This window comes from Xyrauchen texanus, chromosome 5 (assembly GCF_025860055.1).
Source record: "Xyrauchen texanus isolate HMW12.3.18 chromosome 5, RBS_HiC_50CHRs, whole genome shotgun sequence".
In the NCBI taxonomy this organism is placed as follows: Eukaryota; Metazoa; Chordata; class Actinopteri; order Cypriniformes; family Catostomidae; genus Xyrauchen; species Xyrauchen texanus.
Window position 1 is genome coordinate 45,363,084 of NC_068280.1, and position 15,568 is coordinate 45,378,651.

A 15,568-nucleotide genomic window follows, 5' to 3' on the forward strand; every position below is an offset into this window, starting at 1 on the left:
CACTGACCACTGTCTTCCTGGAAGCATTGCTTTCATTTTAAGTGCTCTGACCTCTTGTAACACAATCACAAAAGCTGGTAAAGTTTAAGACTTCACTACTATACTAATGTGAGAAGCATCTGTGTCTTATAGTCCAACATTTTAGACTGCATCTTGCACATTAGTATAACTGATACTGACTTGAAGGTAAATTACATATTCCAGCTTAATATGCAGAACCTAAGCCATTTATTGGCTTAACTGTTAAACTGTCAGTGGTGCTATAAAAGTTTGTTTTGAGGGACAGGTCTCGAGACTAACGTTAATTTGACCAATGGTGCGGGTGATACTATCTGTTTGATCAATGGCTGATGGGGGTTTTATTCTGAGTGGCTTAGTTTATTTTTGCAGTTCAGTTTACTGTTTCAGAAACAACATTCTTTAAATGAGTGATCTTATTAGAGCACTGGCTTAAATTCTGTGTTTGTCTTTGGACAATGATCAAGCAAGAAGGGATACTTTAAGCCTGAAACATGGTCCTGTGCCTTTATCTCCAATATAAGGAACTACCATCCGTACACCAGCTGTGTGACCAGTGTTTTGGGTAACTGCTCTATGGATTTTTAATTGGTTTTACCTTAAACATGCATCTGGGTGACATTGTTTGGCACTATGCAAGCAGGCATTTTAACTCCACCCTGCCTTTTAATCTTGCTTTATCGACATCTAGCGATCCAATTAACAGGTGCCTTTTATCTGTCCTAAGGCAGATGATTTTTAACTTTAGCAAAAGTTTAAATCTTGAATGGTATCCACCATGTGGATGTGTCTCCAAAGGCCTGATATGCAAGTCCTGGCAAACAAGTTTGACTATTTTTCAAGCAGATAAATGAGCATAACATCCATGCACATGACTACATCAATAGCCAATTTCCTTCCAAGTGAAAATTCAATTTGTCAGGATTTTTTTTTTCGTAGACATTCACACAAAGCTTCTGTGTGTCAATGTATGAGGCATCTGCATTGCAAAGGTTTACAATTCAGCAGTTAGGAAGTATGACATTTGTATTACTGATATAAAATGTTGACTAGGAATTTATAGTTGCATACCGAGTTAAGGTTAACATTTACATGTATTTTTTTCCCCTCAAGTTTAACTCTGACCTGAATTGCAATATATGTAAGAAATCATGACCACTCCTATTACAATGAAAACTCCTGTTATAACCGGGGCCAGGTGGGTGGGCCGAGCACTCTGTTGCGCAGGGCGAGGGTCCCATTGATTCCGCGCACAACATTAGCTGATAGGACCGCACGTCCTCATGACTCATAGCTGGTAAAGCAGTGTTTTGCAGGACGTGTGCTTCTGTTTTCTCTTTTGTTAATTCGGTGTCGACGAGAGAGGCTGTCTGTCTCGTGTCTTACATCTCTTTTATATAAACTTTTACAGTGCTGTGATGGTTTATTGTTTGTCACTGCGCTTTAAACTACGCTGTGTGCCATGAAAATATCCTTTGGTGCTGATAAGGATTTTCCATCCATCCAAATTCCTGTGTTCCATAAATGACATTACACATATAGTTTCACTGGTAAAAATATCAATACCCTTTATTACCCATACAAAGGCCATACTCATTAACCACGTTTAAAATTAGAAAAATGGCTAGATTTATTTTGATGTGGATTTTGTAGTTACTGCATTTTCACACAACGTTTACTCTAAGTTTCAGCAAACGAAACAAACTCGTCTGTCACTGGACAGATCATAAGAGAACTGTTTCATTCATAACTCTATTTTGCATTTTGCCTTTGTGGGGCAGGATCAGGGATGGATTAATGGATTGATCTTTAATATGGAGAATAAGTGTAAAATATAATTTTATTGGGCCTTATGATCTTGACAGTTACGTCATGTCATGCCAATTAAAGACATTAAATTAGCATAGATGGCAGGAGCCAGCCCTGACAGTAACATTATAGAAGCTGTTTTATTCTACACGGAGGGGGTCCGCACATGGGGGCTGCCATGTTACAATCACATGACCAGCCGAATACAACTCGCTTAATCTCAGTAACCGTCCTGTTATTTGGCACTTTCACTCATTGATTAAAATAATCAATGGCTGACTTTGAATACAAAAATTCTACAATGGAATCTGAAACTGAAAACTATTGATTTTAAATGATGATCCAAGTCACTAGGTGTCACTGAAAGTCCAAGATGACAAAAAGACAAAAGTTACTGAGTGCATCTTTAATGTAAATCATTGCTCATTGTTATCCCTGAAATTATATATATATATATATATATATATATACACACACACACACACACACTGGCAGCCAAAAGTTTGGAATAATGTACAGATTTTGCTCTTATGGAAAGAAATTGGTACTTTCATTCACCAAAGTGGCATTGAACTGATCACAATGTATAGTCAGGACATTAATAATGTGAAAAATTACTATTACAATTTGAAAAAAAAAAAAAATGCAGAACTTCTTAAACTACTTCAAAGTGTTCTCATAAAAAATCCTCCATGTGCAGCAATTACAGCTTTACAGATCCTTGGTATTCAGATACTCAGGAGACATTTCACCCCAAGCAGCCTGTAGCGGGCACTTCTCATGCACCTTAAAGTATAGCTGATCCCACAAAAGCTAAACGGGGTTAAGATCCATAACATTCTTTTCCAATTATCTGTTGTCCAATGTCTGTATTTCTTTACCCACTCTAACCTTTTCTGTTTCAAAAGTCCCATAAGTCCTGCACCCCTGAGTCTTCTCTTTACTGTTGTACATGAAACGTGTTGAGCGAGTAGAATTCAATAAAGCTGTCAGCTGAGGACATTTGAGGCGGCTATTTCTCAAAGTAGAGACTCTGATGTACTTATCCTCTTGTTTAGTTGTACATCTGACCTTCCACATCTCTTTCTGTCCTTGTTAGAGACAGTTGTCCTTTGTATGTCAAGCATTGTATAGCCTTAATTCCTCAAAACAATAATTGACCAATTGTTTCTAGAGAAAGTTGTTTCTTTTTTTTATTGCCATTTTTGACCTTAAGACATGCTAGTCTATTGCATAATGTGGCAACTCAAAACAAACACAAAGACAATGTCAAGCTTCATTTAACGAACCAAATAGCTTTCAAATGTGTTTGATATAGTGGCAAGTGTTTTTTAGTACCAAATTATCAATTTAGCATGATTACACAAGGATAAGGTGTTGGAGTGATGGCTGCTGGAAATGGGGCCTGTCTAGATTTGATCAAAAATAACTTTTTTCAAATAATGATGGTGCTGTTTTTTACATCAGTAATGCCCTGACTACACTTTTTGTGATTAGTTGAATGCCACTTTGGTGAATTAAAGTACAAATTTCCTTCCGAAACTGCTAAATCTGTACATTATTCCAAACTTTTGACCACCAATGTGTGTGTATGCACTCAATCTTGTATATTGTATCTGTATAAAGAGATATAAAATGAACACAAATTTTACCATTAATGTTTAAAATGTATTTAATTTGTTACATTCTTAAATAACACATGTAAATGTATCGAGCAAAGGCCTCTAATCCTTTTGTCTCATATTAATCATGATTATTTAAACTCTATATAAGAAATTTCCAAATGTAAGCAGTGCCTCTGTGTCATTTCGTGTTGTTATTATCATTAACAAATTATCACTTTAGAAAAAAAAATGAATGTAAATCACCACTTTTGTACAGACCGCACCCAGGGACTTTTACCATACCGGATATCGCCTCGTAAAACGTTCCGGCGGTACAGCTCTAAAATACCGGGCGGTACTAAATTATCCGTCTACTCGTTACCGCTATGTGTGTGCCAGTCTATAGAGTGTGCCAGCCTTCAGGGTTTCAATGGATGAATTGTAAATATACCTAATGAGATGGAAATTATTTGTGTGTCTTTATTACAGATGTGGATATCCAAAGGCATTTCCCGAAAACATCATGGATAATCAAATTGAAACGGTAAGTTAAAGTAAGGGACTGATCATTATTGCTAACAGTGGTAGTTAGCAGGCTAGTTTGCTTTTACATTTTGGTGAGTCTTTAACATCGATACATTTTAAGAACAATACGTTTCATAAGGATTAATACATCTTGTTGTTTCGACATAAAATGATCTATGCTTTGGAAAGGTACACAGGTACAATACACAATGTTTTGCATGGTAATTTATGCCAAAATACCACAGTTACTTCAGCTATTGTTGTTGCTGTAAAATAATAATAAATTAAAATGGGATCTCGATCAAAGAGTGCAAGAAGCTTTACAGAATATTCCTGTCATATTGTTGAATCTATTTTTAATGATGGTGCTGGCTAATACCAAGTTACTTTGTGTTTCGTCATGACATCATATTTCATACTTTGCAAACAATTAAAGGAATATTCCGGGTTAAATACAAGTTAAGATCAGTCAACACGTTTGTTTCATAATGTTGATTACCTCAAAAATTATTTTGACTCATCCCTACTTTTCTTTAAAAACACTCACTTACAATAGAAGTGAAAGGGGTCAATTCATAAAAGATTTAAATGCAAACATCTGAAGCTTATGATTTTATTAAAGCACTAACATTAATTCTTCGGTTAAAACCTATAAGTTGTTTAAATCATAATTTTTACAGTAGTTTTAGGGTTTGTTGACATCATCATGGCAATGAAGTTGTATAATGGTTATAACTTTCACAGTAAAGGTTAGTAAGGGATTTTATCATACTAAATGATGTTAACACACATGTTGTTTATATCTTGTGGCTATACTTTTAAAACAGTGAGTATATTAATGTTCAAAAATTGGCCCCTTTTCACTTCTATTGTAAGTGCCTCACTGAAACCCAGATTTGTGCTTTTTTTTTTTTTTTTTTAAAGAAAAGGAGTGGCAAGAATTTTGTGCGTGTGTATTAATCACGATTATGCCACAAATGCTGTCGATTGAGCTTAACTTGTATTGAACCAGGAATATTCCTTTAACTGGTTATCATTAGCGTGTTTAATATGTCTGCACATCAATCAAGCCAAATTGGCAGATGTATGAATTAATCTTTGCTTATTTCTGCTTTCCAGGCTTTGTGCTGTTCAGACAGCATTTCTCAAACATCTGTCACCATCTCAGACTTTTCCGATGAGATTTTACTGAATATCCTCTGGTTCATTCCAAGCCATGACTTGATGCTCAATGTGAGCCGGGTGTGCCAGAAACTGCGAACACTCAGTCTGGACAAGAGCTTGACTGCCCGTATACACCTGCATAAAGAATACACTGTAAGAATGTATAACACACACACAACAAATACAGATTTTCAAAATCTACTGTAGGGAGGATATTGTACACAATATTTTGGTGACTATATCGGCCAAAATTTGCATATTTTTAAATGATCATCATCAGTATAAATTGGCCAATTTTGGAAGCATAACATTAATCATTATTGGCTATCATATTAGCCAATACATTTCTGTATTAGTGCATCTCTATTTGAGCTGTTAAGCTTTGAATTCCACTATCACAGACATTTCCAATAGAGCAATAAACTCAATCATCATACATGCACCTATTACATTAACTCTTCATAACAAAAACTATAGTAAAATCACATAAAGATGGAGAATGAACACATCTCTTCTGCAACAATAAAGATTTTGAAGAATATATATATATAATTATTTTTTTTTCTCCCAATTTGGAATGCCCAATTCCCACTACTTGGTAAGTCCTCGTGGTGGCATGGTGACTCGCATTAGTCCGGGTGGCGGAGGACAAGTCGCAGTTGCCTCTGCTTCTGAGACAGTCAATCCGTGCATCTTATCATGTAGCTTGTCATGCATGACACCCCGGAGATTCGATGTGTGGAGGCTCATGCTACTCTCAGCGATCCACACACAACTTACCTCGCGCCCCATTGAGAGCGGTCTAATGCACATAACTGGTAAACTGGTAATCAGAAAGTCGCTGGTTTGATCCCCGCAGCCACCACCATTGTGTCCTTGAGTAAGACACTTAACTCCAGGTTGCTCTGGGGGGATTGTCCCTGTAATAAGAGCACTGTAAGTCGCTTTGGATAAAAGCGTCTGCCAAAATGCATAAATTTCAAAAACAATGATTAAGAACCAGGTATTTGAACAATGACAAATCTGGAAAATATCATGCTAGCTTACTTGGGGGGGGAAAAAACTAGAAAATGCTAATATCTGCAATTAAGAATTCATAAAATAAAATCACCCATTATTCTGAAGAAATTAACTAAACATTCAGGCCATTTTACAAAACTTTGTATAGCAATAAGAAAAAGGAAAACTGAAGAAAAATTTAAAATAAAATGTAAACAACATAGTCTTATCTAGATGAAATCCAAAACAAAATGCGATGATTACAATAAGACCCTTTTTCACTATCAAATAACAAAGCTCTAGGTTTAGATGGTTACCCATCAGAATTATATAAACACTTCTGGTCTACTGTTTCACCACTATTCTTGAGAATGATGAAAGAAATCGAATGCAATTCCTCCATACTCCCATATCACAGTCACATATGAACACAGCATAAATTTCAGTTCTGCTTAAACCAAATAAAGAACCATTCCAGTTATCGCCCCTTTGTCTCTTATTAACACGGACATAAAAATAATCAGCTAAGCATTAGCCACACGCATCGAATCTGTCATATCATCTCTCATCCTCCCTTACTAAACAGGCTTTATAAAAGGACATCATTCATCAAGCAACACACGTCATTTATTTAATATAATGAACATCTGTAAACAACAAATTACCAATACAGTCATTGTTTAACTCGCAGTAAACTGGCGCTTCCTTTATTCAACACTTGAGAAATATGGTTTCGGAAAGTCATTCATGAACTTGATCAAAACACTATATAGCACACCATCAGTTATCACAAATGGCATACAATCATCAGCTTTCTAATTACAGTGAGGGATGAGATAAGGGTGCCCACACTCTCCACTACCCTTTGCATTATTCACAGAACCTTTAGCTGCTGCCATTAGACAAAATGACAACATCATAGGCTTTACATCCAATAACACCAACCAAAAAATGTCACTACATGTCAGTGACATTCTACTTTATCTACAAATCCAGATAGATCACTAAAAGAAATCATTCAACTCTAATATATCTGACTATTCTATAAACTGGACCAAATCTACAATCCTTCCATTATATTGACATTTTACAAACACTAGAATACACAACAGCCTTTTTAAAATAGATAACATTACATATTTAGAATGCACATCTCCCCCACCCTCTCAGACTTGTTTAATCTCAATTTCACACCAGCATTAAAAACCACAGAATATGACCTACAACGTTGGATTAACCTACCACTCTCCATCATAGGACAAATAGCCACTATCAAAGTGTCTATATTGCCAAAAATCAATTACCTCTTCACAATGATCCTAATACAACCTACAAAAAAATGGTTTGATACACTACACTGCATAATATGTACATTTTACTGGAAAATAAAACAAAACCTAGAATGAAACTCCACACATTATAAAAGTTACCCTTTTATAATGTGTGGAGTTTCCTTTCTAGGTTTTGTTTTATTTTCCAGACCAAGGAGGCCTTTCATCATCCAATTTTCTAAATTATTATTTAGCAGCTCAATTACAATATCTTAGCAAATGGACAAAAAATGAAATAAAAACACTTTCACAATCCATGGCTACAATTCGAAAAATCGATATGCGAAGAAATGGCAATATTTGACCTACCCCACCTTAGCGACACAATCAAACACAGTTTATTATTATCATTGGCAGCATGGTGGAAAATTAACAAAATAACCAGTCACTTTTTATCACCACATACAGTGGGTACGGAAAGTATTCAGACCCCCTTAAATTTTTCACTCTTTGTTATATTGCAGTCATTTGCTAAAATCATTTAAGTTCATTTTTTTTCCTCATTATTGTCACCCCATATTGACAGAAAAACACAGAATTGTTGACATTTTTGCACATTTATTAAAAAAGAAAAACTGAAATATCACATGGTCCTAAGTATTCAGACTCTTTGTTCAGTATTTAGTAGAAGCACCCATTTGATCTAATACAGCCATGAGTCTTTTTGGGAAAGATGCAACAAGTTTTTCACATCTGGATTTGGGTATCCTCTGCCATTCTTGCAGATCCTCTCCTGTCAGGTTGGATGGTAAATGTTGGTGGACAGCCATTTTCAGGTCTCTCCAGAGATGCTCAATTGGGTTCAAGTCAGGGCTCTGGCTGGGCCATTCAAGAACAGTCACGGAGTTGTTGTGAAGCCACTCCTTCGTTATTTTAGCGGTGTGCTTAGGGTCATTGTCTTGTTGGAATGTGAACCTTCGGCCCAGTCTGAGGTCCAGAGCACTCTGGAGAAGGTTTTCGCCCAGGATATCCCTGTACTTGGCCGCATTCATCTTTCCCTCGATTGCAACCAGTCGTCCTGTCCCTGCAGCTGAAAAACACCCCCACAGCATGATGCTGCCACCACCATCCTTCACTGTTGAGACTGTATTGGACAGGTGATGAGCAGTGCCTGGTTTTCTCCACACATACCGCTTAGAATTAAGGCCAAAAAGTTCTATCTTGGTCTTATCAGAGCAGAGAATCTTATTTATCACCATCTTGGAGTCCTTCAGGTGTTTTTTAGTAAACTCAATGCAGGCTTTCATGTGTCTTGCACTGAGGAGAGGCTTCCGTCGGGCCACTCTGCCATAAAGCCCCGACTGGTGGATGGCTGCAGTGATGGTTGACTTACTACAACTTTCTCCCATCTCCCGACTGCATCTCTGGAGCTCAGCCACAGTGATCTTTGGGTTCTTCTTTACCTCTCTCACCAAGGCTCTTCTCCCCCGATAGCTCAGTTTGGCCGGACGGCCAGCTCTAGGAAGGGTTGTGGTCGTCCCAAACGTCTTCCATTTAAGGATTATGGAGGCCACTGTGCTCTTATGAACCTTAAGGGCAGCAGAACTTTTTTTGTAACCTTGGCCAGATCTGTGCCTTGCCACAACTCTGTCTCTGAGCTCTTCAGGCAGTTCCTTTGACCTCATGATTCTCATTTGCTCTGACATGCACTGTGAGCTGTAAGGTCTTATATAGACAGGTGTGTGGCTTTCCTAATCAAGTCCAATCAGTATAATCAAACACAGCTGGACTCAATTGAAGGTGTAGAACCATCTCAAGATGATCAGAAGAAATGGACAGCACCTGAGTTAAATATATGAGTGTCACAGCAAAGGGTCTGAATACTTAGGACCATGTGATATTTCAGTTTTTCTTTTTTAATAAATGTGCAAAAATGTCAACAATTCTGTGTTTTTCTGTCAATATGGGGTGATGTGTGTACAATAATGAGGGAAAAAAATGAACTTAAATGATTTTAGCAAATGGCTGCAATATAACAAGGAGTGAAAAATTTAAGGGGGTCTGAATACTTTCCGTACCCACTGTATCTACTCGCCATTCTGGCATAACTCTGATTTTACTATAAATAAAACGCTGCTAATTAACAAAAATGTATTGAAAAGGGTATCGCACGCTTGCACCATCTCTACGTAGACAATAACTTAATAATATTCTCAGAACTGACAAAGAAATACAACATAAATTAAAATCTATATTCCTACCATTTACAAATAAGAAGTTCTATCAAAGAAGCACACAAATAATAACACCACCACTTATTGGTATTATTAATAAAATTAGTAACTCCACAAAATTATTATCTAAGTTATACGATTTACTATTATCTTTTGACACATCATGTTCAGTACCAGTCACACAATGGGAACAGAACCTCAATATCACCACTGATAATAACTTCTGGAAACAATTCTGTAACAATATATTCAGTTTTAGTAGAAATATAAACATACCATTAATTCTATACAAAATCATACACCGAGCACACAATTCAACATAAAATTTGTAAAAATAGGGATAGTAGATTCAGACAAATGCACACAATGTACTCTCAACATAACAGACAACTATCTTCATGCACTATGATCATGCCCATCCATTGCTTAATTCTGGAATGACGTTATCACTGAAATTTCAACCTTCTTTAAATGTGATATTCCTGCAATTCCATCCTCATGTCTCCTAGGTGACCTCTCAACCATTCTCATTAACTGGAAAAATAAAAGAGAAGTATCCATCACACAATGCCTACAATTACTTAACGATCAAATGACTAATGAAAGACAAAGAGCTTCATATAAAAATCAACTTCATAAATTCACTCTGCTATTTCTCCACTCTTCGGAGGTTTAAATATTAATACCACAGTGAACTCCCTCAATTGAATCGACACTCCAACATTATATATTATATACTGCGTCTGTACCGAAGAACAATTAACATAAACAGCTTTTTATCTCAAGAATTTGCACACCCCTTGCAGACTTAAATATTTATTATATTGTATTATAATAATTCACTGTATTATATTACAAAGTTTGCATATCACGAAAATGCATATGTATAGTTACAGCGCCACCTTTAAGAACTCAAAAAGTTCTGCACTGGGCATCCTACTTTGGGGTTTGCATGCCTTTAACTCTTTGCATGTTGTATTGCCCTCATGGGAGTCGAAGAGAACGGCTGCTTTTTTTTTTCTCTCTCTCTCTGGTGTGATGATTGGGTCCCACAACTCGCCCTGAATGTCTGAGGTGGATCTTAACATCAGAGATTCACTATTGGGAAGCACTTTAATTTTCATTAAGCATTTCGATTGCCTCAATTGTCCCTCAGTTTTCAGTGATTTCAATGTAGGATCTTAACATCAGGTAACCACTGGTGGGTGGCACTCTGATGTGGAGAGAATGCATGAAGACGGAGGAAATTGCAATGCACTTGGGAGCAGAGGGCAGTCCATGACCGGTGGGGTGAAAAGGGAATATATATATATATATATATACTCTTCAACTACAGAGGGAACCCATGGCTCGAAAATGCTAGTGTCTTCCGGGTTTTTGGACTACAACCTAAACAGCTCTGTTTCCAGCAGCTCTAGGTTATAAAAGTTTTTGTATGAGACTAGTGCATAAACCGATTTGCTAGTTGGAACAGCCGTTTCCTCTGTAAAGCAAAGAGAAAAAAAAATCATTCAAATCCTTACATTTGAATTGTTTCTTATTCTCAGGCAAACAACGGTGCTGTGAGACAACTCCTGAAGAATCTGTCCAGTGACATCCAGACATTGGACCTGAGTGGCTGTTACTGGTTGGCTGCCACTACGGTGGATCAGGTGACCCGCTGTAAGGGCCTGGTCAGCCTGGATCTTTCAGGCTGCCGATTGACATCAGTTCGTCTCTCAAATCTGCTGACCTCTCTTCGTTCTCTGCGATCACTAGCTCTGGATGTTGGCCCTGGTTTTGACCTCCAACAGCTGAGTTCAGAGGGGAAGGCTGCTTTGTCGCGCCTTCAGGAGCTCAAGCAGACATTGCTGACTCCCTCGTATGGCGTGGTGCCATGTTGCAGCGCACTGCGTAGCCTGCGGCTCTATCTAGAGGCCAGTGAGGTCTCGAGAGAAGCAGGTGGTTGTGCACAGCTCATGGTGGGCCAAAGCAGCGTGCCACACTACCAGAACTTGCGTTGGTTTTCTGCACGCTTGGCACCTGGTGAGGTCAATCGTACTCTGTTGGCCCTCTATTTGGCAGTCTTCAGTATGAGAGTGCCAGAGGGTCTTACGGGATTGGTTCTCTCTGTGCCTGGCCCAGCCCCTCCAAGGCCAGCAGCCATGATGGCGCTAATGGAAAGCATGGCGTCGTCATTGGGAAATACAGTTAGCGCCCTTCAGCTTCCACGCACGTGGTTGGATGGTGCTATTCTAGGGCGGGTCCTAGCACATGGCTGCCCTGCTTACCTAAATGTTTCACGATGTTCATCTCCAGGGTTCAACCCACTGCATGTGCTCCTTAGTGCAGGCCGTGACCTCACACCCCTACGGAGTCTCAACTTGCGGGGTTGTGGTCAAGGCCCTATCCCTGATAGCTGTGGTAAGGGTGAGGAGGAAATGGATGCAGAGAGTGTCAAAGCACTTACTGAATGTTGTCCACAACTTATTCACCTTAATTTATCTGCAACGCACTACCACCATGCTGTTCCTGCTGGGCAGGATGGGCACTTGTGTGGCGCCTTAGGACGACTTGCTTCCTTGCGCTCGCTGGCACTTCCTGTCTGTGCCTTGGCGCAATCCTCACCAGCACCTCTGAACATGCCAGATTCAAACACAAATCTCACCTCAGGATCATTGTTACTTGGCCTTAAGAAGAGCAGCCGCATCGGCGTACCCACATATCGGCCCGGAACAGAGTTCGCAGGCAGTGGAGATCAACAGGGGGACAGGGGGTTGTGCATTCAACCACTGCTTCAAGGTTGTCCCCACCTGGTAGAGCTGGAGCTTATTGGCGCAGGCTTCTCCTCTGCTATGCCACGCAATGAGCCTGCCATCCGCAAGGACCCTGCCGCCTGCTCCTGGTCTTATAATATCGGAGATGGTGAGTTAGCTGCATTAAGAGGGCTGAAATTTTTACGCAAGCTCACCCTTGCTCATTTACCTGGAGTGCTGAAGGGAACAGGACTAATGGAACTTGTTCAGGGGTGCAAGGACCTTCATTCCTTATCACTGGCGAACCTCGGATCCTTAAAGACCATGAACTATACACAAGCCCTGCTTGAGACTCTTACAAACTGCACACAGCTCAGGGACTTAAGGTGAGCACACATATCACTACACAACACACTCCTAGCAACCCATAAATTTAATCAAATGTATACGTTTTATTAATGGTTTTTGTCCTATCTTGTCAACTATGCTGCAAATCTGTTCTTTTCAAGACAGTAGCTCTCCTGTAGAGGGCACCACCACAATGTGCACAGTCATGACAGAATTGCATATGTTTTAATTTGCTTTTCAAACAGGGTCCAAATTACCGGTACTACAAAGTAAAATTTTTGCCACATCTGCCAGTGGTTGGTGAGACATTTTACCACCCTTAAATATTTATTTGACCAGCCATTAAAATGTATTTTGCATACCGGTAATTGTTTGGATGTAGTGTGAAAAGCAAAATCGCATTAAATCTGACATTTTCAGTTCTGATCTGGGCTCTTTTGAAAATATTATATCTGATTTTATGCAGTGTGACTTGTCAGAAAGAACTGCAGTGAATCATACAATAATCTATGAATAGCACTATTTAAGTATTAGTATAAGTAAAAGTATTACACATAAAGGGGCATACATATATATTTTGAATATTCATATATAATGTATATGTATACTGTATATATACAGACATGTGGTTATCGATTAGTTGATTTCAGGCTGACTACAATAGTGTACATATTTTGCTCTTATGAAAAGAAATTGGTACTTTTATTCACCAAAGTTGCATTCAACTGATCACAATATGTAGTCAGGACCTTAATAACTTAAAAAATTACTATTGCAATTTGAAAACAATGTTCAGAACTTCAAAGAGTTCTCATCAAAAAAATCCTCCACATACAGCAATGACAGCTTTGCAGATCCTTGCCATTCTACCTCTCAGTTTGTCCAGATACTCTGGTGACATTTCACCCCACGCTTCCTGTATCACTTGCCATAGATGTGGCTGTCTTGTCGGGCACTTCTCACGCACCTTACAGTCTAACTGACCTCACAAAGGCTAAATGAGGTTAAGATCCATAACACTCTTTTCCAATTATATGTTTACTCCACTCTAACCTTTTTCTTTTTGTATTTCTGTTTCAAAAGTGGCTTTTTCTTTGCAATTCTTCGCATAAGGCCTGCACCCCTGAATATTCTCTTTACTGTTGTACATGAAATTGGTGTTGAGTGGGTATAATTCAATGAATCTGTCAGCTGAGGACATGTGAGACGTCTATTTCTCAAACTAGAGACTCTGATGTACTTATCCTCTTGTTTAGTTGTACATCTGCCCTTCCACATCTCTTTATGTCCATGTTAGAGCCAGTTGTTCTTTGTCTTTGACTGTAGTGTACACATTTGTATGAACTCTTCAGTTTTTTGGCAGTTTCAAGCATTGTATAGCCTTCATTCCTCAAAACAATGATTGAATGATGAGTTTCTAGAGAAAGCTGTTTCTTTTTTTGCCATTTTTGACCCAATATTGACCTTAAGACATGCTAGTATATTGCATAATGTGGCAACTCAAAAATAAGCACAAAGACAATGTTAAGCTTCATTTAACAAATCGAATAGCTTTCATCTGTGTTTGATATAATGGCACCATATTAGCAATTTAGCATGATTACACAAGGATAAGGGGTTGGAGAAATGGCTGCTGGAAATGGGGCCTGTCTAAAAGTGATGGTGCTGTTTTTTACATCAGTAATGCCCTGACTATACTTTGTGATCAGTTGAATGCCACTTTGGTGAATTAAAGTAACAATTTCCTTCTGAAACTTTTGGCCGTACGTGTGTGTCCGTGTGTGTGTGTGTGTGTGTGCACTGACTTGGTCACTTTGGCTTGCTCAGTAAACTAAGCATTTGTGTCACTTACAGACTATCATATTAGTCAGTCTCAAGGAAATGGCATCTCTCACAAAGCGTGGATGATTTTATTATTCATATATTCGTTTCGATGCCTCAACACCTGGAATCTAGGCTACCAAATTTACTTTTTTATATTAAATTTAATGATACACAACAGTCACTGTGCTTTTCTTTAGTAAACCATTTACATATCTTTAATTTGGTTTACACGTAAAAAAAAAAAACAAGTAAAGGAAAAAGTAAGAGGACAAATTCTTGTAACATTGCAATTTTGCCATGTGTTATTTAACAATTCATAACGTAGTCACTTTTATGTGTGTGAAACTGCAGGCTGGAGCAGCCCTACTTTAATGCGAATGCTGCAGTTTTTGAAGCTCTTAGTCACTGTCACCAGCTGCGTCGTCTGTGTCTCGTCTCTCGACATGGAACCTTCCACCCCTCTGCAGTGGCAGCTTTCATGCAGTGCTGTGAAGATGTCGTCATGTGCCACATGTTCATGAGCGGAACACTGGTGGCCTGTAAAACACTGCAGAAAACCCTGCTGGACAGGTTCGTTTTGAGAATCCTCTGCTCTTCTGTAATGTTTATAATTATTATTCTGTTAATAAACTGATTTAAATACATTAACATTTTTACCCTCTCATCATGCAGTTTCTCAACATCTCGTCCAGCACTTAGTGTGGTGATTTACCCTTTACTACATGAAGACCTGGCACATGTCATCAGGGGTATGCCACTTTGCCACCTAGATGAGATCACACTTTTCAAAAGCCGTGTTGCTGAGGAGCCCATGAAACTGTGATGGAAACCCAGAAAAAGAAAATGATCAGTGCTGTTCTGTTAGAAAAAATATGTATAGTGAGAAATCTCTTTTTGTTTAATGAATATAAGAAATCTGATCGGTGGATACCAGGGAAATTGTTTGAACATTTGTTTTGGTTTTCACACCAACCAGCCAGTATGAACAAACTCTTTACCAACTGAAAATGTTATCTTTGTGTATGTGCCAAAATTAA

At 38.4% G+C, this 15,568-nt stretch overlaps 1 protein-coding gene across 1 annotated transcript; it reads left to right on the plus strand.

Moving 5' to 3' along the window:
* Positions 1–3,785: 3,785 nt before the first annotated feature.
* On the plus strand, positions 3,786–15,568 carry fbxl18 (F-box and leucine-rich repeat protein 18). The gene is made up of 5 exons (XM_052127167.1): positions 3,786–3,975; positions 5,076–5,273; positions 11,172–12,745; positions 14,883–15,101; positions 15,204–15,568. The coding sequence occupies exons 1-5, from the start codon at positions 3,886–3,888 to the stop codon at positions 15,352–15,354; spliced, it is 2,232 nt and encodes a 743-aa protein (XP_051983127.1). The 5' UTR covers positions 3,786–3,885; the 3' UTR covers positions 15,355–15,568.